General features: G+C 45.5%; 1 protein-coding gene across 2 annotated transcripts in view; it reads left to right on the top strand.

The window, feature by feature from the left end:
* Positions 1–2,527: 2,527 nt before the first annotated feature.
* plekhg4b (pleckstrin homology domain containing, family G (with RhoGef domain) member 4B) overlaps positions 2,528–24,480 on the top strand; it is a 43,338-nt gene continuing 21,385 nt past the window's right edge. For both annotated transcript variants that reach the window (XM_084051937.1, XM_084051936.1), the window contains exons 1-7: positions 2,528–2,819; positions 12,494–12,691; positions 16,783–18,055; positions 21,757–21,966; positions 22,471–22,594; positions 23,289–23,382; positions 24,070–24,156. In XM_084051937.1, coding sequence (XP_083908063.1) covers positions 2,751–2,819; positions 12,494–12,691; positions 16,783–18,055; positions 21,757–21,966; positions 22,471–22,594; positions 23,289–23,382; positions 24,070–24,156 — 2,055 coding nt within the window. In that variant the 5' untranslated portion in view covers positions 2,528–2,750. The remainder of the gene's footprint in view (positions 2,820–12,493; positions 12,692–16,782; positions 18,056–21,756; positions 21,967–22,470; positions 22,595–23,288; positions 23,383–24,069; positions 24,157–24,480) is intronic.

Here is a 24,480-nt window from a genome sequence, read left to right as displayed (position 1 = left end):
ACCTCTCCCTGTCCTATGACATTGTGACACGTTGTTAGCTTGTAGATCAGTTATTTTTGGCAAGTGACGCTGTGTAGTATATTGTATAGACTGTATATCTTCCCTCACGCTTTGGTTAATTCTCAGCTTTTCCCCAGTACCTCCTGTCTTAATGAGGAAAACAAAGGACAAAGTGGACCAGATTGTGTGTGCCTAAGAAACCTAAGAAACACACAAAGAATGAAAAAATTAAGAAATAAAAAAAATGTGTTACTGACAGCAGTGTGATACTTCAGGGCGGAGGTTTGTTTGAACAGTGTCAGCCATCCATCCATCCAGCCAGGCCCTGTCCACCACAACAGTGAAGTATACAGAGTGTTAGTGCTAACCCTAGGTAATAACTGGCCGTGAACCGCATATGTGTGAGTTTGTGAACCGCACGAGTGTGTGTGTTTGTGTGATCATATAGCTCCTCGTGTTTTTCATGTCCACCACGGCGGGTCATTGTGCCGTCTGGCAACTAATGCCGTCTGAGACAAGTCCAGCAGAGCTTCTCTCTAAATATACCCCAACCTAATTACCCCTCCTCACTACCTTCTCTGTTTACACAGGCCCTCCTTAATATGATCTTCACGTCCTCACACAAAGATCCCATTCTGTACGGTTGCATGCTTTCCCCAACAAGGATTTCCTATGTTTAGTTTTGTGCATCATTTTGAAGAGATAGGCAGGCCCCTAATGTGTACCCTCTGACAAACTGTCAGCCGTGTTACATTCCAGCACTTAAATCATATGAAGCAAATACTTTAGAATGTAAACAAAGAACATTACACAGTGGATATAAAATGAACAATGAGCATTTTTCTTTTCCCCCAATTCTCCAAGCTTGTAGATCAGCTATTTTAGCTATTTAAAAAAAGAAAAGAAAGAAAGTATAAAATACGGCTTGGTTAAAAACATGCTGTTTTGTTTTCGTCTCCTCAAAGGAGGTCTCCTTTGGAGCGGTGTGGAAGGATCCACCACGCGCCCCTACAATTTGCCAAAGTGCCACCGTCGAGGGATCCAACCCATTCAAAATAGCAGATCTACAAGCTCTGTGCCGTGCTATGAGCTTGTAGATCTGCTATTTTTGAAAAATCGTGAAAGTTTGTGCAAATCTTTGAATATATATTTTTTAAAGCGAACATTTGTAACTGTCAAATGAACCCCCAAAATTATGTTTTTGGCCACCGATACCTTCAAAATATGTTGTTCCAGGGACCCCCCCCACCCCAGAAGCAAAGATTTGAGTTAAATATATTTATATATTTATTCAAAGATTTGCACACATGTTCAAGATTTTTCATAGCAGATCTACAAGCAGATCTACAAGCTCCTAGCACGGCACTTGGTGCCGCGCTATGAGCTTATTTATGAATAGCCAAAGTATAGAAATAATGGTTATAGCTATAATGAATGGGTTAACGCGGACACGCGGACCCATCTCAAGTGTGTCGATTTTCTTTTTCGCGCTGAGAAACCGGAACAAATACACAAGTCGCCCCGTCGTCGTGGGACAGCAGCGACATTGAGGCATGAGGACTCATCTGTGTCTCCTCCAAAGGCCATCCGTTTGGAGGGCTGTCACATCTGTCTTCTTCAAACAGGAAGTGGGCCTGATGCGTCTGTCAGTTTGTTGTGTGTCAGGGCTAAGTTCTGAGGACCGGGGTGGGGTGGGAACACCCCCCCGCTCCCCTCCCACCCCTCTCTGACTGTAGTTAAGGGGAGCCACCATTGTGGTGCTGGGTGACCTCAGCCACCACCAATCCAATGCTGATGTCTTCTTTTCTTTGCTTTACCCACCACCTCCTCCCCTCTAAAACCCCCCGCCCCCCCGCCCTCTCCCACCCTTCCCTTTTTCAAAAGCATGCAGAATAAGCTGAAACCTTAGTCCATTTGTATTATCAGGACAAAAAGAGACCATTGAGGGAAAGGGGGAGTGGGGGTGAGGAGGGCGATGGGGGGTGGCAGGGGTCAAGGGAGGGGGTGTGTTTTAGTCAGAGAGTCCCCTTCCACCCCTGCTGGGTCGAGTGGAGGCGTGTTATTGTGTTGTATGTTGTGCAGGCAAGTCAGGCTGTGTGTGTGTGTGTGTGTGTGTGTGTGTGTGTGTGTGTGTGTGTGTGTGTGTGTGTGTGTGTGTGTGTGTGTGTGTGTGTGTGTGTGTGTGTGTGCGCGCGCGTGTGCGTGTGCGTGTGCGCTCATGTGTGTTTTCTATATGGTTTGATGGAAGTTGTTGCATCTGTGCTGCTGTGCATTATCTCAGCTGGGAGAGGCGTCAGTAGCAAGCAGTGCAATGGAGTGTAGTGCAGGAGGGTGGGGGAGGTTTTGTTGATGGCAGAGGCTGGGGAGAGAGAGAGAGAGAGAGAGAGAGAGAGAGAGAGAGAGAGAGAGGGAGAGAGAGAGAGAGAGAGAGACACGGGGGAGGTGGGAGGGGGGTGGAGCTGAGGGTGAAGCCAGCGCTCTCTGGCTCTCTCATGCTGTAACAGGAGTTTAGTCTAGTCAAGCCTCCCTGCGCTACAGGACAGGACAGGGACCGAGACATAACACAGAGAGAGAGAGAGAACAGGGGACAGAAAAACCTGCCATGGCGCTGGACCTGTTGATACTGCAGCCCTGAGCAACAGCACCTCCAGAGTGGACTTTACAAGTGGATGTTATCATGTTTTGGGGTTGGCGTTTAGCATTTATTTACTAAAGTTCTGGGGGACTTCAGTTTCCTGGCCATCTCCTAAATGTTATCCTTGGGCAAAATGCACTCCAGAGCAAAGTCCAGGAGCTGTGACAACTACCTGAGCATTAAGGTAGGTGGTGGAACGGAGCGCTGACATCTCTGCCCTCTCATTATGGCCGGGCCGGGGCTGTGTTTGACTCAAATCCTATATTTGTACAGCAGCCGGCCTATGATTTCTGTCTCTCGTGAGGTTTTTGCTAAATTTAGTCCTTTTTCATTTTCAACCTTTTCTGTGCCATGTTTTATTTCTGTTGAATACACAGCTGGGTTTCCTGGGAAAGTCCTGCAGCTGTTTGGACTTTGGGGGGGGTTTGTCTGTACAATACGTGACATGTCCCTGTAATTATACATCCAGGGGATACTACAGTAGGTGTCCTTTATTTTGGAGATACTAGACGACTGCTATTTGGTCCTGTTGCTCTATAGCCAAAGTGACACAGGTAGTTTTTACACCTTACACATAAGGATAATGTAAGCTATGTTGTCTGAACTCTCAACAATACAAGTAAATCCATGTTTTTGTGTTGTTGTGTTGGTGGAGGTCTTTGGGATATGAATGCATGACAGAAAATAACAGAAGAAAGCTTAAGAAATGGTCCATGTCACGTTTGTCACTTATTTTGTGGCATGGAATAACTTTTTAGGCTTTATGCAGTTTTGCATGCCTACTTGTCTGTTTCTTCCAGGGATTCACCTGTTTGTTGCACCCTGACTTGTGTTCATGCTAAAGCCGTGGCCATGGAAAATATGTTTTTGTCAATCCAGTAAACCACTTAAACCCTACATAGTATACTTTATTGACCAGGATCCATCAGGGCTCTGTACTAGGTCTGCTAGTATTTCCCTCTACACCACATATCGTCGCCATTTCTACACATTGTAAGGCTGTAGATCAGCTATTTTCACTGAATGTTTGCCCCATATTAGGGATGCCAGGGTTCATGTGGTTAAAGTCTTTTCTGTTACATGACAATATCAGTTGAGAATGTAAACTGTAGGTTTACACACATTTGGTTCAGAAATACGGTTTCCATTAGTCCTGTGTTTACCCAACAGTTTTCTCTAAATTGTTGCACTCTATTGTCTCTCTACTGTCACGCCTCATTTATACTTGGTTGCGCATGGTGTTGTGCCAAAAATAGCAGATCTACACTCTGTGAGCTTGTAGATTTGCAATCTTCATTGCACAATGCTAAATTAAACTAAATCAGGCTTCACTCACAACAGGTCTGAGAGCACAGCTCACCTCTCCTGCTTCTTGTTTGCCACCCACTGAAACATTATTGTATGTGCAGTATTTGTGCTGTGTGTCTGTCTGTCTGTCTGTGTGTCTGTGTGTCTGTGTGTCTGTCTGTCTGTCTGTCTGTCTGTCTGTCTGTCTGCGTGCGCATGCATGCATGCATGCATGCATGTATGCGTGTGTGTGTAGGGCTGTCACGATGACAAATTTAAGTTGACGATTAATTGTCACTCAAATAATTGCGATTAACGATTGAATTGTGTGAACATTGGAACATATGAAGCCTTTTAGGCTTCGTAATCAAAAATAGCACAAATAACTGAAATATACAAAGAAATTATTGACATATTTAATCATTTTCATACATGTAAAAAAAAGCAGAAATAGCTGATCTACAAGCTTACAACGTGTCACAAAGTGACACGTTGTAAGCTTGTAGATGTGCTATTTCTGATTTTTTTATTATTTGAAAATGTGTGAAAATCTTTCAACATGGAGACGATTATGACGATTATGCAAAAAAAAAAAAAAAAGCGATTATATAAAATAATTGCGATTAGACGATTATGTAATAATTGTGACAGGCCTACGTGTGTGTATAATGTTACTATCTATAGGGTCTGGGCGGTATGACGTCTTCTGCTCAGGAACAATATGGTGTCCCCAAGCTGTTTACATCCTGTTGTAGGACACAGCCATTAACTGTCGTCTGATGGCAGGAATTCTCAACTCTCTGATAACAACTGTGGGAAACTGGACACAATGTGCAGAAACTGTACAGCTCTTATGCTTACATTAACCACAAGAAACGTATACAGCGTCCCTATTCTGGGACAAACATTCGTTGAACATAGCAGATCTACAAGCTCACAACGCTTGTAGATTGGCTGTTTTTGGCGAAGTGATTTGGTGTTGAGCTAAAAAGCATTATTTTACACTTTGGCTATTCAAAAATACCAGATATACAAGCTCATATGAGCTTGTAGATCTGCTATTTTTGAGAAATCGTTAAAATGTGTCTTTGAATATATATATTTTTTAACGAACATTTGTAACTCAAATCTTTGCTGCTGGGGGTCCCTGGAACAAAACACTTTGAGATGGGGGTCTGCGGCCAAATACATATACATTTTGGGGGTCCTTGACATGAAAAAGTTTGAGCACCGCTGATATAGTAACACAAGTTTTTTCAAAAAACAGTTAGGATTTAGAAGACATTTTGCAGAATCGGCCTCAGGTCTTAATGGGTTAAGACAAGTGGTTAATTGTCAAGCACCTCACATCCATATTCCCTTGTAAACTCTATGATTCCCTATAGCCATTTGCACTCACACAACTTCAGAAAACCCCTAATCCCTAGACTTTTTCCAGCTCAGCCTGAGTGTCAGCAGAAAGGTTTCGCTTGTTTCTCTTCATACAAAATATTTTGTAATTGTATGAAGTCAATAACCTTATGTTTGTGTAGTAGACAATTAATCTTTTTATTTGTTTAACTGGTGTTTGGGTCCACCTCTGGTCTATCATTTGTTACTGTATGTTTCCACCTGTCACTTGTATCTTAACCTCACTTTACAAGTGGCCCAAACGAGATCCATATATATCTCAGTCAATTAGGTAACTCTACCTGACCTTACTGTTGGTCAAAAACCCAGTAGTGGCAAGCTATGAAGGCGGACCATAGCCACGTCACTCAGAATCAGACATAACCATAAACAAACGCAATACGCCCATAGGCAGGACCAAGGCCACGTTACTCTGACGCAGACATAACCATAAACAAACCTGATACGCGACGTAGGTGTGAGGGCCATGTAGCGGTCCGAACCTCTAGTGTGTGTATATATATACACAAACAGGCATGAGAGAGGATTATTAATGGAAATTCATCATGTAATTTATGTATTTAAATCCCAAAAGTGCGATGCTATCGCATAAATCCTTTTAATTTAGGCCTCTGCCAGAAATTATAGATTTCCATAAACCCTGAACATCTGTAGTGTACAAAAACATATGTTGTAATATAATATATTAATATGATATGCCCTTTCAGTGTATACAGGGTATGATACAGCTATCTGATGTGATACCAAAATACTCAGATGGAAACAGTAAGTGCCTGTCTCTGGCTGTGCCGCAGGCTTCTGTCAGAGCTGCTTGTGTTCGACACACAGTTGCTGTGGGCTTGTTAAGGGTTAAAGTTTATCTACTGAGATAACACTTACAACAAGTGTCTTTTTACAAACCCACTCGTTATTGGTTGTGCACGCGCGCGCGCGTGTGTGTGTGTGTGTGTGTGTGTGTGTGTGTGTGTGTGTGTGTGTGTGTGTGTGTGTGTGTGCGCGCGCATGTGCGCGTGTGCGCGTCTTAACAGATAATGAGGATGTTATGGTTGTGAGTTTCCAGTACCAGGTCTTGATTTAGCAGAGGTGCCTCGACAGATTGCATTCTCTCCCACTTTAGACCCTCTCAGCTTGAGACCTCACACGAATGTTGTTGGGTCAAAACAACACTGACACTACCCCCCACCCCCGGTTCCTGTCTCTCCCTCTGTTTCAATACCATAATTTACATTGTAGGCTTTCAAATAATGTGATTTACGACGAGTGCAACTATACGGAATAAGGTTCAGTTAAAAGGGACAGAAGTGGTTCAGGGAGGTATAGAGCAGTTGTCTGGGAATATGAAGGTATACCTCGGTTCGATCCGCACAGCTATTCCTGACATAATGCAGAAGGGGTCCTTGAGCAAGACGCTGAACGCCTAAGTTGGTGCCTACAGTAGCATGGCTGCCTCTGCCATTGTGCGAATAGGTGGATGTAATGCACAAATTGTAAAGTGAAAGATGCTGTATACATTAGTGATTATCAAAGTCTCAGAGACCCAGGGGTCCCCATGCAGCTAAATAATGGACGGTTAGAAGGAACCGTATGGACCCTTACAGGTCTGTAACTCAAAGAGTATACAAATGGAACCAAATGGACCCTTACGGGTCCATTTGGTTCCATTTGTATGCTCTCAGAGTTATGGGGGTATATGCATACTAAACTGCGGGTCCTTGAAATTAAAACGGTTTGAGAACCAGACAGTGTTATAAATGCAAACCATTTACCATAACGGACTACAGGCAACCGATGTGAAGTAGCGCAAGGTCAAAGGTCAAAGTCCTTGAAGACGTTTCCCTGTGATCATAGAGGATTTAAAATAAATATCTGCTATGCAGTAAGTTGAGGAGAAAACCTGAGGTTGGGGGTGGGGTGGAGGGGTACTAATTAGAGGGGAGACTGGGGATTTGTGTTACGTTTTGATGTGATGGGATCCGTTCATGACTGTAAAGAGGGACTCCACCATTCTCTCATGAGGTTAGGATTTCTATTGGCACACATCAAAAGGTATGAATCAAACGGCAGCTCGGACAGTGAGTGAGGTCTCACTGGTTCCTTTGTCGGGCTCTTGGCACCTGGCAGAAGGGCAGGTCTGAGCAACCCGCGGGCTCTTTGTTACACCTGTCCAGGAAAGCCCTTTTTATACCCTCTGTCTGTGCTGCTGTAATTCCATACAGTACTTTGATAGCCTGTTTAATTGCACATGTTATTCTTAGATCACATTGTGCATTTCAGGATAATGCTGCAAGTGACTTGCAGGCCAAATGTTTAACCATTGTAGGCTTACTATTGTTTGTTTTTGCAAAGCACTGTGCAATTTGAAGTTTGTAGTAGTGCAGTGGATCCAACATGTTGTGCCGAGGTACACTGGTGTGCCACATGAGACAAGTCCAGGTGTTTCTGTGGATTTGGTGACGATCACAAATTATTATTAATGTAATATACTATATACAACTATACAAAAAGTTAGAATAATGTTGTGTGTGCAGACTGTGCGCTCATTTCCCAGTCCCAATGAGTTTAGGGTTAGGGTTTAGGTTCTCAACAACATTCAACCTGGCATCCCTATTGTGTTACTATAGTGTGTGGTATTATTAACTTTACAGCACTTGAGCAGGTGAGCTGGCTGTATAGGGCTGCACCAGTCCAGGGCTCTAGGTTAGTGAGCTGGCTGTGTTTGGCTCCATGGGTCCAGGGCTCTAGGTTAGTGAGCTGGCTGTGTTTGGCTCCATGGGTCCAGGGCTCTAGGTTAGTGAGCTGGCTGTGTTTGGCTCCATGGGTCCAGGGCTCTAGGTTAGTGAGCTGGCTGGTGGGGCTCCATGGGTCCAGGGCTCTAGGTTAGTGAGCTGGCTGTGTGGGGCTCCACCAGTCCAGGGCTCTAGGTTAGTGAGCTTGTTGTGTAGGGCTCCATGAGTCCAGGGCTCTAGGTTAGTGAGCTGGCTGTGTAGGGCTCCATGAGTCCAGGGCTCTAGGTTAGTGAGCTGGCTGTGTGGGGCTCCATGAGTCCAGGGCTCTAGGTTAGTGAGCTGGCTGTGTGGGGCTCCATGAGTCCAGGGCTCTAGGTTAGTGAGCTGGCTGTGTGGGGCTCCAGGGCTCTCCTGTTACAAACCCCTGGTGGCTTCATGCTCCACTGGACGCCTGGTGCGCAACTCCTTTTGTGTCCCTGACCCACTAAATGTGCCTGCGACTACGTCTCTCCCCTCCACCCTTGCTCTATTCTTTCTTTCTTTCTTTCTTTCTTTCTTTCTTTCTTTCTTTCTTTCTTTCTTTCTTTCTTTCTTTCTTTCTTTCTTTCTTTTTGTCTTTCTTTCTTTCTTCCTCCCTCCCCAACACGCCCCACCTCTTTATGTTATTTTTCTTACAATGCCCTGTGACACAGATATGTCATTGGGTGACAGGAGAGATATCTGGTCTACAATCTTGTTTAGTGACTGATGAAGTATTTGACTTACTTAGTTATTGCATCTAATAACTGATATCATATAGTCCTTATAAAGTGTCAAAGAAATCTTTGCGATTTAAAAACCAACATGGATCTAATATACATTTTCTTTGTGGTAAAATGTCTTCCTACACAGATTTAGCCGTACTAAAGGCACGCATGATGAATAAACGAGATATGGGTATTTTGTATCAATATTTATTTTGTATATAAATTGTGTTGCATGTCGCCGTGTAAAATTCATGTTCTGTGTGGATGTACTCATCATGACACCAACAACGGTTAGAAACATATATTTTTAAGTTACAGTAATTGCACAAAAAGAAAACCCCGGTGTTGAGAGTATTCGTTCAGCTGCTTCTATGAGATAACTGAGTAGTTCTCATTTTACACTGGGGCCTAAAGTTGTTTTGTTGCTGATAATGAAGTCACCTTCCTCCATAAACGTTCGCCCACGACCCTGTCAGATCATCTTGGAAGTGACCCACCCTGTGGTTCCCAACCCACTGGTTGAGAAACGGTGATTTTCCGTGTTTAGTATACTGGCATTGTTCCACATGCATCTGGAACAGCTGTCGACACCGGGTTTGCGGGGACAGCGGTGTCCCACCTGGATCCTCTGCCTATTAATTACCATCCTGGCTCTTTACCTCCAGCCTGCCTGCCACAGCCTATAAAGGCTATAAATACCTGCCACCGGAGAGAAGGGTGGGATGTCCCTGTCTACTACCGGAGCCCTGAGTCCTGGTTGAGGGTCTGAGGCTAGACACACACACACACACACACACACACACACACACACACACACACACACACACACACACACACACACACACACACACACACACACACACACACACACACACACACACCGCACGCTACATTCCTCCTCTCTGGCTTACAGCAGAGGGGAAGCAGTGGTGTTGTGGCTAAAGCTTGTTGTGGCTAAAACCGGAAATGGCAGATCTGGAAGCTCACAGCGCGTCGCACTCGTGCCGCGTTGTGAGCTTGTAGATCTGCTATTTCTGGTTTGCGAGACACCCGCACGCAACTAAGTATAACTTCAGGCTTCAGCTCCATGGCTGTGCTGAGACATGCAGATTATGTCTCCCACTTGCCAGGTGAAGTGAGTTTCTGAATAGGCCCTTGGCAACATCTGCTGCAGTTGTGTCGTATGTAAAATGTTGTGTGTGTGTGTGTAGAGGGGGGCTATGAAGCGATGCATTGCCAGCATGCTGAATGTATACATTGTTCAAAGCAGACCATTGTGCTGCCGGTTTTAGCAGTGACTTTGTAAAGGTCGGGTTCTCCCCGGTCAGCCAGTCCGGTGCAACAGGTTGAATGAGCAGCCCGATTTATAGTTGAGCTCAAACAAAAAAAAAACCTCTCTGCTCTGCTGATTAATCGCTTTTCAAAGCGCCGCTTTTGTGGCCAGCGGCCGTTCCCCTCCGCCTTGGGAACCTGAGGAACGACTCTCCAGGCCGCTCTGAAACCCCGAAGCCATCACGCTTTCCTCCCATTGTTAGCTTTCCCTCAATAAAAAGCTCAGTGTTATTCTTCTCCTCCCTGGCGCAACAGTGACTAATGCCCAGAGACATTTTTGTGTCTCTTGTCTCGAGAGAGGCTGGCTGCTAATGGAAGTGGGCGTTTTTTTTCTCGTTTTCAGGGCACCAACGGCGTACAGTACACAACACAGCGTTTAGAGAGGCGGAGAGCACAATGGGGGCCTTGTGGAGAAGCCGTGGTGTGTATACCGATGCACTGGAGTCTGGTCACTCTCCGCTAATTGATGGTGCTGAAGGACTGTAGATCAACAAGCGGCTGATCCAACGACACGTACATTACATTTTGCACAATCCCAACAAATTGTGATGCTTAATTAATACATATAGTTCGCAAGCTGTGAGCTTGTAGATCGGTTGTTTTCGGCGCGCTGCTCCGGCGTGCAATTAACCAAAAATCTGGCTTAAAAGTACAGTAAAACGTCTGGGAGAGAGGCACCTCAGGGGCCTTAACAAACACTGACCTTCTGCTTTTTACGATCTGTCTACGCTGTTCCGCAAATTCTAAAACTTGGCATTGACAGTCAACTGTAAGTTTCCCCCCCTACCTCCCACGATCTACCCCCTACCCCCCCCCCCCGCGCACGCACACACACACACACACACACACACACACACACACACACACACACACACACACACACACACACACACACACACACACACACACACACACACACACACACACACACACACACACACACAGACACGCACAGTTATCTGTCCTGTTGTTCTGGACTTTCCCTGGCAGCCCCCTCTCTATCTGTGGAGGCAGATGCCTCTATTGCCCCGTTGTGTTCCACTCGGGAAGGACAGGAGACGGGGTGGGGGTGGGGGTGACTGAACTCCATGTGAACACGATGACCACACCAGTGGGTCAACCTCATCCGAGTCCCAGACCACTGCCACTCAGTCCACCGCCATACACGCGCCTACAGTGGCACGGGACCGTTTGTACCACAAATGGCAGATCTATAAGCTCACACTGCGCCTCACTGCGACGCGTTGTGAGCTTGCAGTCCTATACATTTGGGTGCGTGATGCCGGAGCGTAACTAAGTATAAATCAGGCTTAATGTCCACTAAGGGTCAGACAGAGTTAGCGGTGACATGGTTGTTATTGGAGGGCTTGCCAAATTGGAGACTAGTCTGGACTTTCCAGTTCTGCTGTTTGTGTCCGCTGACAGTGACGTCACATTCAGCCCCCCCCCCAGGTGTTTCCCCTCGCTTTAATGGAAAGACCAATATGGCCGACGCTTCCCGTGAAGTTCAGGCTTCCTGACTGTTTGACTCTGTGAGTCTGTGTCACTCAGCACTCCTCTGCTGGTCTGTATAATGAGATGTTTTAAAACAAAGCAGTGATGATGATACTGTTTAATTGTGAAGCAGCTTTCATACTGTAACACAAAAAGGTACACAACGTTGTTTAAAACGTAGCACAGAGAAACATAGCACGGGGACAACTCAGATTTCAACAAAGCTACAGTCCATACGTGTTATTTCTCAAAACGTAAAAGTTAAAATACGGAGATAAGCACTTTCTGCCCGACAGCAATGATTTGCTTGTGTCACTGATTTTTGTTTACGTGGTCATGCTTGTGTAAGTGCACACTTGTTTGTGCAGGTATATTTGTGTCATTGCCCAGAACCACAGCATGATGAAAACAAGCGTTCATCGTTGTTGTGGGTTATTTGTCTGATGTTATGTTTGCATCACTATTTGGCCAGCTTCAGAGGTGGACAGTATGAATTGCTGCATACGGTGCATTATACTGTGAATTGTAGTGCAATGTGGACAAAGACATGCAAACCGGTGGCCTCGAACAACCTTTCTTTGAAGTGTGACTTCAAAGGTACTGGCTAGAACCCACTGGTAGAGTAGTGGTTAAAATGCTCGCCTCCAGGACCTCACATATCGTTACTGGCCTGCTGGGACCCAAGACCATCATCGTCTTCCTCAGCCTTCCTACTACAAGCCTGTGTCTACAAGGTTGTCTTAAAAGTTGCTGCCTCTTTGCAATGTGGAATTTGCATTGTGAAAAGTATGGTGATGTACAGTATGTTGATGTATATTCTCCATCTTTAACCAGCTTCTGTCTCTTTTGTTCCTCATCCTCAGGACTCAGAGTCCCTGGACAACTGCATCCAGAGCACCTTGTCGGCCCTCTACCCTCCATTCAGCGTCACCGCTGCCACGGTCCTCTGGCAGCTGTTCAGCGTGGTGGAGAGGCAGTACCGCGGGGACGGGCTCCGCTGTCTCATCGACTTCCTCCTACCCGCTAAGAGAATCCTCCAGGTCATCCAGCAGGAGACGTGCGTAAGTAAGACCATGCCTGCAGGACTGGATGACTCCTCCTGTTGTTTTGCTTTGGTGTTAACGGCAACGCAGGCTAATCTTTCGTCCGTTAACTGACCTCCGTGGTTTTCTGGAGCAGGGTTTCTCAAAGTGGGTGCCGTGACACCCTAGGGTGCCGTGACACCAGTCCAGGGGTGCCTCAGAATGTTTTGATAATATTTGGAATTGATCCATATCACTTTTGGACCTACACCAAATGTCTTTGTCAAAAATAGCCGATCTACAAGCTCACAGCGCATCGCAACACGATGCGTTGTGAGCTTGTAGATCTGCTATTTTTGACGAATGTTCCACCCAGAGTGGTTACATGTCAAGTATAGAATTATTTTCAACCTGCCCTAATGGAAATTTATATTCTCTCAAGTTTTCGTCATGACATACTGTATCTTAGGCGGAAATATTTACATTTTTAAGTACCATAATATGACATAAATGAAGGGTCCTATAAGTAAGTAAGTAACAATGTAATTCAGGGGTGCCGTGGATGAAAAAGTTATTTACAGGGGTGACCTGAGCCAAAAAGGTTTGAGAACCACTGTTCTGGAGAACATAGCGGAGCTGGGTAGATGTTCTGTATGGCACTTGAATTTGGCTTCGGTCCCAGGTGAGATGAAAAGCAGTGAAAAGGGCAGCGAGGGACACAAACTGAAGGGAAGATAAAGTTGAAAAGCTTCACAAAACCCCCATTTAGTTCCACCCAAACACTTCATATCTGGAATACTACACACTCTGATAGATACTGCGTTGGAGCAATTAGACAAAAATGTTGTGAGAAAAGACAGAGCAGAGAATGTGAGCGCAGAGCTGATGAGTGGGATCTTTTTTGCCGAGTAGGCGAAGGGGAGCGACGGACTGGGACAGAGTTGATTGTTGTTCAGAAAACAAGCTGAGAGCCAGGCCATCCATGCTCTGAATAGACAAACAGAGAGAAACTGTGGTCGCTCTCAGCCTCTTTGGTCCCAAACTGAAACTCAATATCGGCTCCCACAAGCTTTGATTGCTGTGGGTTAGAGGCTCCATGACCAAAGTCCTGAAACCTTATTCTGCTGTATTCATCTCCGCTGTGATTACACTGTGACGATAGCCATACAGCAATAGTTTGGCCTAAGCCTAGCCCCTGAGAACAGCTTGCTGTGCAGCGCAGTCTTTGTACGGCTCGCAATATGAGAGGCTTCGCTGGAGGATCACGTTCTCAATCACTTTTGCAGGAAGTCGAAGGGAAAGAAATGGAAAGGAAAAAAGATAATGGAAAAAAAAGCCAACCCTCCAGCACTGTTTCTTTGCTTTCGGTGTCTGTCTGACTTAGTACATAACAGTAGAGTCATGGGGAAGATTTGTGTTGTAGTTGCTAAGGGCTCAGGCCTGATCAGACAGGTTTGTATCTTCCTGTTAGAGTGATGGTTGACTGCAGTGATTCATCCACTGGGGTGGGGTCCTGTGATAGCACCTTGTGTCTCTATTAAAGTTAAACAGATGTTTAAGTATAGGTGTACTGGTGGAACTTTATTGGTTTGTATCCAGCTAATGCAGTGGCTTCTCAAAGTGGAGTCCAGGGACCCTCAGGGTTCCTTGAGGGGTTCCAATTATGCACCCTTACAGGTGTGTAACTGTGATAGTGTACACATGGAACCAAATGGACCCGTGAGGGAGTACACTCTCAAAGTTATTGGGTTCTTGAAATTAAAGGAGCACTTCACCCACTTTCAACCTTATCGTCATGTAATTGGTCCTCACTAATGCACAATTCCTGTCTACTTTAGTCTACTTACTCTAATTGGTGGGCTATGGACAGTTCAGAAACCTGCCTACCAATGACATCATCGTTGAGGATTCCAAGCTAAAAGAAACTATAGCTTTTCTCTGACTGGAAAATGTGCATGCTGAAATGGAAACCATTGTTCTTGCATTAATAAACATTTTTTTAAAGTTTGAAATTACCAACCCTGATATCACTGGTGGGCAGACATAGGCAGATTTCTGAACTGACCACAGCCCTCCTCTGAGACACGGTAGACGGACATTGTGCCATCTTACAATGACCATTAACCCGGGAACGCATCTGTGCCATTTTAAGATTTCTTTGGCTATTAAAAAATCACACCCTGTGTGAAGGTAGCGGCGCCTTTGATACATTTTGTCATCGATATGTGTTTATAATGTATTTATAGCCACATGTCACGTGAAGCTTGACCAATCACTTTGTTGACGGGTCTGACCAATCAGAGCGTTGACGGGTCTGACCAATCAGAGCGTTGACGGTGAACACGGACAAAGTCAGGTATAGAGCAGGATCCGCTCTATACCTAAAGGTATAGAGCGGCTAGCGCCGCTAAAAACTTACCTAGAAGGAGACTTTAGCCAAATGAATAATAAAATGAAATTACTAAATATTTCTAGATATTACTCATTGTTTATTTAGTCATTGTTTATATAGACATCTAATTCTATATTCATGACATCATAGTGATGTCATGAATAGTCCCCTTGCCTGACAAATCAGAACCTTGACCAATCAGAACCTTGACGGGCCTGACCAATCAGAACCTTGACGGGCCTGACCAATCAGAACGTTGACGGACCTGACCAATCAGAACCTCGACGGGCCTGACCAATCAGAACGTTGACGGACCTGACCAATCAGAACCTTGACGGGCCTGACCAATCAGAACGTTGACGGACCTGACCAATCAGAACCTTGGCGGGCCTGACTAATCAGAACGTTGACAGACCTGACCAATCAGAACGTTGACGGAAAAGCCAGGTATAGAGCAGGACCGCTCTATACTATGTATATACTATGTATAGAGCGGCGCCAGCGCCGCTAAAAAATAGCAGATACAAGCTCATTGCACGGCACCTATGCTCGTAGATCTGCTATTTTTGAATAGCCAAATAAATCAAAAAATGACGGGTTAATGGGTTAATGAGGACCGATTTACAGTATATGGAAGGTTGAAAATGGGTGAAGTGGTCCCAGCATCTGTATTGTGGGGAAAGCTTTCGCGGAAAATATTTAATGTGGAGTGAAAACAGAAAAAAACACTAGAGTAAAGCCCTGAGGGACTCCGGTCAACCATATAGGGTTTAAGTGGTTAAAAGGTTAGAGAAACACTGAGCTAATGAACTGCGTTGCAGCTCGTCGTTCCTGTCTCTCTCTTTACTGTAGCGTCTAGTGAACGCCTTGAAGAACACGTTGGAACACAGCCGTGCAGACGGCAACCACAGCCATGACAGCCTGGGCGGAAACCCCGACAAAAATAAATAAATGGAAAAAAAGAAGCTGTGTTCCAAATGGATCCAATGTAGTTATTATTTAGTCTATTTAGTCTTTAGTAGATTGCAATTATTTCTACTTTTGTGTGACACTGTAGTATGACAGTGGGTCCTTCTGGTCGATCGACACGGTCACGACTTTTTCCTGTTCTGGCCCCACAGTGGTGGAATGAACTTCCCACTGAAGTCAGGACAGCAGAGTCACTGCCCATCTTTCGCCGCAGGCTGAAAACCCACCTCTTCAGGAAACACTACCCTTCCTCTTTGTCTGGCTTACTTGTTGTTAACTAGTTGTACGAACTCTTGTTTTACTGTTGTACTGTTTTATTGGATCTTGTTTAGTCGATACACTTTTTGTATTAGCTCGTGCTCATTTGATTTTGCTATTTTGTCTCATCTGTTTAAGAAAGTAGGTAGCTGATATATAGCACTTTACCTTAGCGCTAGGTATACTCTTGGTTGCTTGTTTTTGCAGGAAATGCACTTAAGACTTCTGGTGATTAGTAGTTTCGTTCCCTACCTATGTTGAATGCACTTATTGTAAGTCGCACTCGCTTTGGATAAAAGCGTCTGCTAAATGAATGTAATGTAATGTAATGTAATGACAAAGTAGGGCATTAATTGACCAAATATCGGTCAAAACATTGGTAATTGGTGGGCTAGGACTGTCCGAAATCGGCATTGGACCCAAAAATCGGGCATCGGTCGGGCTCTATAAATAACGTTTAAGTGGGAGCGACAGATGTACTTACATGTAATACTCTCTTTGTCTGGATCAGGTGCGGTTCCGAGGCCTGTTGTTCTACCACGAGGGTTGGCCCCTCTGCATCCACGAGAAGGTGGTCCTGCAGCTCGCCCCTCTGCACAAAGTGCGCCTGAAGCAAGGAGACTTCTATCTGCAGATCGTCCCCTTGGGCCGCAAGGCCGCCAAGCTGGTGATAAAATGCCTGTCGGCCACCGGGCAGGCCATCGCCGAGATCCCCGTCGCGGAGAGCATGTACGGCAGCGTCTTCACCGCCGACTTCCTGCAGAATGTGACGCGTGAGCGCAACCTGCACCCGCTACAGAACTGCCTGCTCACCACTGGCACGGCGGTGTACAGGACGCCGTGGAAAAACGTGGTCAACCCTTTGTTTGTCACCAGCACGGTGGACGCCATTATGCAGGCGCACCACAGCGGGGGCGGCTTCAGGGGCCACCTGAGCACCTGCAGCACCAGCGGCTCCACGGGGACCCTCGACAGCCACCGCAGCTCCAGGGAGTCTCTGCACTCCCAGGGAGCCGATTCCATCTTCTCCGATCCCCCGACCCCCGGCGGGGACCCGGCCAGCACTCGGAATCCCCCACAGGATTCTGGACTCAAACCGACGGAGGGCCATAACCTCAGAGCAGCCGAAACGGCCGCATCTAGCACTAAAACAGACCGAGCCGCCAGAGACAATGGGTCGGGACACGGGCAGGAGGACAGGGGCGGGAGGGAGAGGGGGTCGGTATCCAAGACCCTGTCCTTCAGCACGGACCTGAGTAACCCGGGCCCTCGGCGCCGCCACCCCAGGGACTCTGTAGCGTTTGAGACCAAGAGACTGTTCAGGAAGTCATACATGGAGGCCCTGCAGAACCCCATGCATCTGGGCTCCAGCTCTGAGTCCATCCTGGAGGAGGGCCCAGAGCATGGCACGGGCACCAGGGAGGCGGCGGTGACGTTGGGCAGCATCCCTGACGCCCGTAACTCTCCAAGAGAGCACATATCCCGCAGGCTGGGGACCAGGGGCTGGCTGAGCGGAGAGGACTCCCGGCCCAGCACGCCCTTGCTCTACCTGCAGAGGGGGCTACGCAGCGCCGAAAGGCGGGCCGAGAGGCGTTCCAAGTCTCTGGAGAGGACTAACAAGGCTGGCCAGGTCAACAAAGGTCACAGAGAACGCTCCTCCTCTGGGGGCTCGGTCAACATCTCCCCCAAGAAGCTGATGAACGGCTACACTCTGCGCTTTGGGAAGCTGGAGCTGGAGACGGCCTTCCCTGGTTCTGAGAGGAGAAGCAGCCGAGAGGAGTCAGGTTTGTAGAGATGCACTACAGCTCAACCTGGTGCCATTTGCCTACATTATGCAAAAGTGCACTAATCACTACAAATTGCTTAACTTCATTGAAATTACTTGTTTATATACTGTAGTACATTGCTATTACAGTAATTAGAGTTAAGTTGCTTAGGGAAAAAGAAAGGATTTATGATTTTCTCATCATAAAACAAGGCTTTGTTGCAACAAGCGTACCTTGGCAGGGTAATATGAGATGATTTCTCAACTTTCACTTACTCAGTATCAACAGTTGTTTGTTTTCCTCTAACTGGATGAATCATAACAGCCTTGAGCACATCGTCTTCCACGTATGAAATACAACCTTAGGGCCTGAAAATCTGCTTCCATTCCAAAACAGTTTGAGAATGGCAATTTATCAATATGCACCAGTTTGTGATTATACTGTATACGATTGGTGAGGTTAGTCAGTCAGTGGGCTGGGGTTGGACTCATGAGTTGATGTCAGGAGACAGCTCATAATTGCCAAGCGCTTGCTTTATCACTGGTGACAGATTAGCTTTTTTTCAAAGCCCATAGCCCGTAGTGTGTTTTTTGGCTTGTACTGGGGACACGTATGGCCCTACCCTGGAAACAGGCAACTTTTTTAAACCCCAGGCGTGGTTCAGAATCAGAAAGCTGACTCCTGTTTTCTTTACTACTGTGACTGAGTTTTTGCTTTTTGCTTCGTGTCGGTCTGTACAGGTAGCTCTGGAAAAAGTACCAATGCGAAAGTGTTGCTGGGGAAATCACACTATTTTGTTAAGCGCAGCCTCCTCCGGGTATTGTGATGAGAAGACTAAGTGAGCTTATTTAAACCTCTCAAAGAGTACCGTACAGTACCCAGTTCTAAATATAAACCATATGACATCCATTCGGCATTTGAAGAGATCACTTCGACAGTCATGCAGTAAAGATACAGTAGTGTGTTAACACAAAAAAAGGATTACCTCAGTGTGGATTGTGTTTCAGCTCTTGCAAAGCAGGTTTCCCACACAGAGAACTTAAGAGAGTGATCACAAAAGATCCTGTGACCGACCTGAGAGACCCCAGTATCCCACAGTGACATGGCCTGGAGTGAGGTGGACCTTCTCCAGTGTGAACAGGGCTGGGGGTCTGGCGGCTCGGGTCCCAGACAGATGGGTTGCCTCGTTTACAAAAGGTTCCATTGTGGAACATTGAGGCGCTTGGGGATGAAGGCAGAAGCCTTTCAAATTCTACCTGGAAACACTAGATCCAGCCTGCACTGATTCACACTTTGCTCTGGAGAAAAGAAATACTCAGGGTTTTAACCACTTTCAACCTGGTGTTCCTATTTTGAGCATGTCATTATAGGCATGATTTCTTTAAAACACTGCCACACAACACTGTTGTGTGGCAATGTATAAATCAGGCATAAGTAGTTAAGAAGGACAGAATTGCAGACTGCATGCAGACCCATGATGCCAGACTGCAAACATTGTAAATGCAAAGCCTCTGTGATTTCATCTATGTTTGCTTGCTATCAATAAATGCAGGGCATAACAATCCATGCTGAAACAGTTCTGGCCTCTCATTGGTGGTTTAGAACGGTGTCTAAGATGGTATACAAAACAGGCTTTCACATGGCACAATGAGCAGGAGGCTTTGCCCTACATTTGTCGCTTCCTCTGAAAACAAAGCAACTTAGGAAGCATGCAGCAAACAGCGGCCGCGCAGTCACACAGGAAATGCATTGACTTTTTGAAGACAATAGAGGTTGAGCTCAACCTATTGGCAGGGGTAACTGTCACAGAACAGGGCAGGACAATACAGGAGGCCAGGCAGAGACGGTTTGAAAAGAAAACACCCAGGAAGGTGTCTGTCAAATACTGAGCCATAGAATGCAGTCTCTCTGCACACTCCCAGTCCCAATGGTCCAATGTCACCACCAGAAAAGTCTAGAAGATGACTTCATACATCAAACCCTGGCATGTATACAAATACATTTTAATGATATTTTTAGAAAAGGAAGGTTCCTGATGATTATCTCTGCAAGCCTGAGATCTTGCATTCGGTCATGCCTGTGTCTGTCTGTGTCTGTTCTATGTTGATCAGTGTCATATTTCTTGTGCTTACTGAATAAGCACAAGAAACGCAAGCTGTCTGTCTGGCGAATGGGATCTTAACTATACTATCCAGTTCACTCCTGTCCAGAGAGAGAGAGAGAGAGAGAGAGAGAGAGAGAGAGAGATGCATTTCAGTGCAATATACTCACAAAGCGAGTTATGGCCCATTGACAAACCGACACATGACATCACATATAGTAAGACAGGCAGATGAAAGGAGGTACGGAAACACGGCATGCCGCTTACCCGAGATTAGCACTCGACTCAGTCGCCACACTATTCTACTTGTTTATATTTTTGGATGATCACTTTCAGCTGTATCATTTTGTGTGCAAGTTTAGATTCATGATATATTTCACTTACACGTTATAGATACTGGGTTGTTATGGAACAAGCAGGGCCTGTCTTTTCTATACAGTATGGTGCCCTCTTATTTTAGCTCAGACTTTGCTTGTGTCGAGCATAACATTTTCAAATGCTTCCGCCTAAACAACGGAAGTGTTCAAAATGCAAAGACACTACAACGGATGTCTGGCGTATCCCCAAATTCCATATCATCTTTGCAGTCGCGGAAAATAAATCCTACTGTAAATCAAATTAGTGAAGGCACACTTAGCCGAAACTGCAATTCAAAATATAATTGTGAAGTATTTATAAATCTATTTTCGTGAAGAATGACTATCAGATGACAGCTTTCGCTTTCGTTCACGACTTGAAGGAGGCATAGTTAGATACTCTTTCATAGCTTGTGGAAGATGTGTCTGGTTTGAGAGACTACCTGGGCGGTGGCGCAGTCAAGTCTGCGCCTGCGAACAGAACAGACAGAAAGATGAAGAGAGTAAACATAATCAGTGTGAAAGCTGGCAGGTTACTGGACTGGCCTCCAGGGTTAGGATGAAGCCAGTAAACAGTGGTACCAGTTGGGAATGTCAGAGGCAGCATTCCTGTAAAACAGAGCCCTGAGGGCTGGTGGTGGAGCAGAGAAGGAGGACGAGAGACCAAAAGGCTAATAACTCCAGAGTTTTAGCCTGCAGAAGCCACCAATGAGTCACACTGAGCAAACACCTGGTCTCCGTAATGAGTCAGCGTGAGCTCATTGCCACTAGAACACACTTTGCTCACCGCTAAGGAGCATTGGTCAATGGCATGACTCTGTTAGGTAAGAAAGTGCTGAGGTGAAAGGAGGATTCGACATGATACTGACTGTGTTCAACTACTACTGTATAGTAGAGCTCTGGTACAGTAAACATGTCAGACAGTAAAGAATGAACCAATTAACCAATAGATATTCGCCATGCTCCAACACTGGACCCTTTTAAGGCTGCCTTGAAAAGACACCTATTCTCTCAGGCTTATGGCAAATAGTTGTTTGTTGTTTTGTTTGGTTGTGTGGTTGTTCATTGTTTTCAAGCTATTACTATCATTATTATTATTATAATTATTATTAACAGCACGTAACTGAGCTGCACTCTTTCCTGTTCCTCCATCTACGCTAAATTGATTTAAATAATAATATTTAATAATATCATGCTGTACAATAATTAATTACTGACTAACCCAGTGAACACAATGATGTTGTTGTCTTGGTTTTCTGCAGGTCAGCATGACGATAGCAGCGGCGGCGAGACCAGGCGACCCAGCCACAGCGGAGAGGACTCACACACGACGCCTAAACCAGCCAATGGGACGGCCGTCCAGCCAGCCTCCGTGTCAAGTCCTCCTCCGTCAGACTGGTGCTCACGCCTCCCCACCCTGGCATCACAGGTCAGCCAGGAGCTGCTGGCATCTGGGGCCGTCGTCCTACCCGGTAGGCAATGAGCCAGCAGCGTGACATAATGTATCAGTCGCCTGTAGGTTTATCCCACAGCTTAGTGTACAGTATGTTCTCATCTTACACGCACCTGATAGGGCCGTGTCATACTATATCCTCGCATCATCGTTGAGTTGCGACTGGCACACCGTCTTACTTCACTCAAATCAAAAAACATGGCTGGAATTTCTCAACTGTGGCTGTAAAAGTGAAATGACTCTCCATTAATAATGTATTAATGTATTAATGTATTAATGTATTAATGTATTAATTCATTTGTTTTTTTATTTTTTGGGGGGTAACTATGCACAATATTTATTGCACCAGAAACAGCTCATTTACACCTGCAGTCCTTGGGTGGACGTCACCACAACACAAACAAACATAAAGCTTTTACACCTACAGGGAGAGATACCAGGTTACCAGTAGACATTATGGTAGTAGGTTTGTCGGTACAAGAGCTGCTCACCTGACCCGTTTGCTGGCCTTCTCTTTCTCCAGGAAACAGAGACCGCGGTGGGAGGGCCGTGCTACAGGTGTGCACCAGGGGTCGGGTGTGGACAGGTGAGAGCTGCACAGCCACAGACCTCACCTGTTTACTGGGATACTACTATTCCACGCTACGGTAAGTCACATTTCATGATACATATTGTACATACAGTTCCCAGTTCTAAGTTTTGTGGGAGTTATAAACTTTTAAGTATAATCAGCGCAATATGAACTCTTAATAATTATATTCATAACTAGATATTGTTAAATTCTCATGAGAAAATGTCTATAATCTGTGCTATAGAATAGTACTGGTAATCCATTTTAAGGTGCATTCACGCCAGACACGATAAAAATAATTGATTCGTGGGAAACTCCACCAGACAAGACAATTTCAATTGAAGCACTATTTGGCCAACACACACAACTGTCACTCTGCTCGCTTTGTTGAAAATCACTTGAGTTGAAAGTTGTTCTACTCAGGCAATTTGCGTCTTGTCTTAAATACAAAATATTGCTCAATGTCACATCTTACGCTGACTTAAAATTGAATCGCATCTCTCCGGAAAATAGTGACAAACGTAATTCCAACATTAATGTTGTGCATTTTTAACTGGTTCAATGTATGTGAAATAGAAAGTGAATACAGTTTACTACTTGAAAACGATATAGTTAGTTGACCGGGGTCCCCCAGTGCTCCATACTTGTGGGTCCGCCCAGTTTTCCCTCTACCCCAAATCTCTTCGCCGGAAAATAGCCGATCTACAAGCTCACAACATTGCTGCTACTGTCTCTGCTACTAGTGTATTGATTCTGAATTCTGGTTGTAGGAGGGAGAGGCGTGATCAAGGCCTGACTGTCCTCATAGACAGCAGGAGACAGCAGCCGCGTCCAGCTATGCTCTCATCCCTGTCTGAACTCCAGGTGAGCCCACACTGGAAAATATGCACAGTAAATTACCTTCCAACATGCCCAAGGAGCAGGGAACTCTCCCTCTCCCTCTCCCCCCCCTCTCTCTCTCTCTCTCTCTCTCTCTCTCTCTCTCTCTCTCTCTCTCACTGCTGTTGTGTTTTATACCATGAAGCAATGTTTCCCTCGCTGTAATTAATGCTATCCTGACACATTTACCTTTGTTCCTCCTCCGCTGACAAAGTTTGATTACATTTTCAAAGAGGCACTCCTTGCATTTGGAGGGACTATCGCTCCTCCGTGACATTTGTGTGAGAAAGGCTAGCCTCGGGGCACGCGTGGAGAGACTTGTTCTCACTTGTCTTGTTTTTAACCGCACGCTGCATGTCGGGGGTTTGGCTGTCTACAGCTCTCTAAAGCATAGAGACGTATCATCAAGCTATGATGATGACTTACTTACTGATTTAAAGAGTTGTAATTCTGCTCCCCGCAACATGTATGATTCACTTTAAATATGTAGTTTGTATTGTTTGGCTGTTTGTGGCCAAATACTGTGTGCATTGTCATTGTCATTGTTCTCATTTCCACTGATTAGAATGTTTGTGTGTGTGTGTGTGTGTGTGTGTGTGTGTGTGTGTGTGTGTGTGTGTGTGTGTGTGTGCGTGTGCGTGTGCGTGTGTGCGTCTGTGTCTTAATTCTCAGGTGTTAATACCAAATGCACTTTACTCCATTCTCTTCCTGGTGGACAAGGACGCAGCCATCAAACCTGAGAGAGAAATCACTGTACAGGTAGTTGAATTAATTCAGGGGTGGGCAACTTTGATGATGGAGAGGGCCACTATATTTCCACACTCACTCCAGAGGGCCACATTGCATATACTGTCTCGCCGTATTTTGACTTTTTTCGCCATTCTATGTCACACAAAAGTAGCAAAAATAGCCGATCTACAAGCTCAAAACACGTCGCGGTGCGACACATTTTGAGCTTGTAGATCTGCTATTTTGGCTATTTTTGAATTGGAATCCTTAAAAGTAACATTTGTATTTAATTTCAAATGCATTTAGTTATACTTATGTTAACTTTATGAACTTAAATGCAAATACATTGGACAT

This window comes from Gymnoscopelus microlampas (assembly GCF_963454915.1).
Source record: "Gymnoscopelus microlampas genome assembly, chromosome: 3".
NCBI classification, from domain to species: Eukaryota; Metazoa; Chordata; class Actinopteri; order Myctophiformes; family Myctophidae; genus Gymnoscopelus; species Gymnoscopelus microlampas.
Note: the sequence above shows the minus strand (reverse complement) of the source record. Positions and strands in the feature narration are given on the sequence as shown.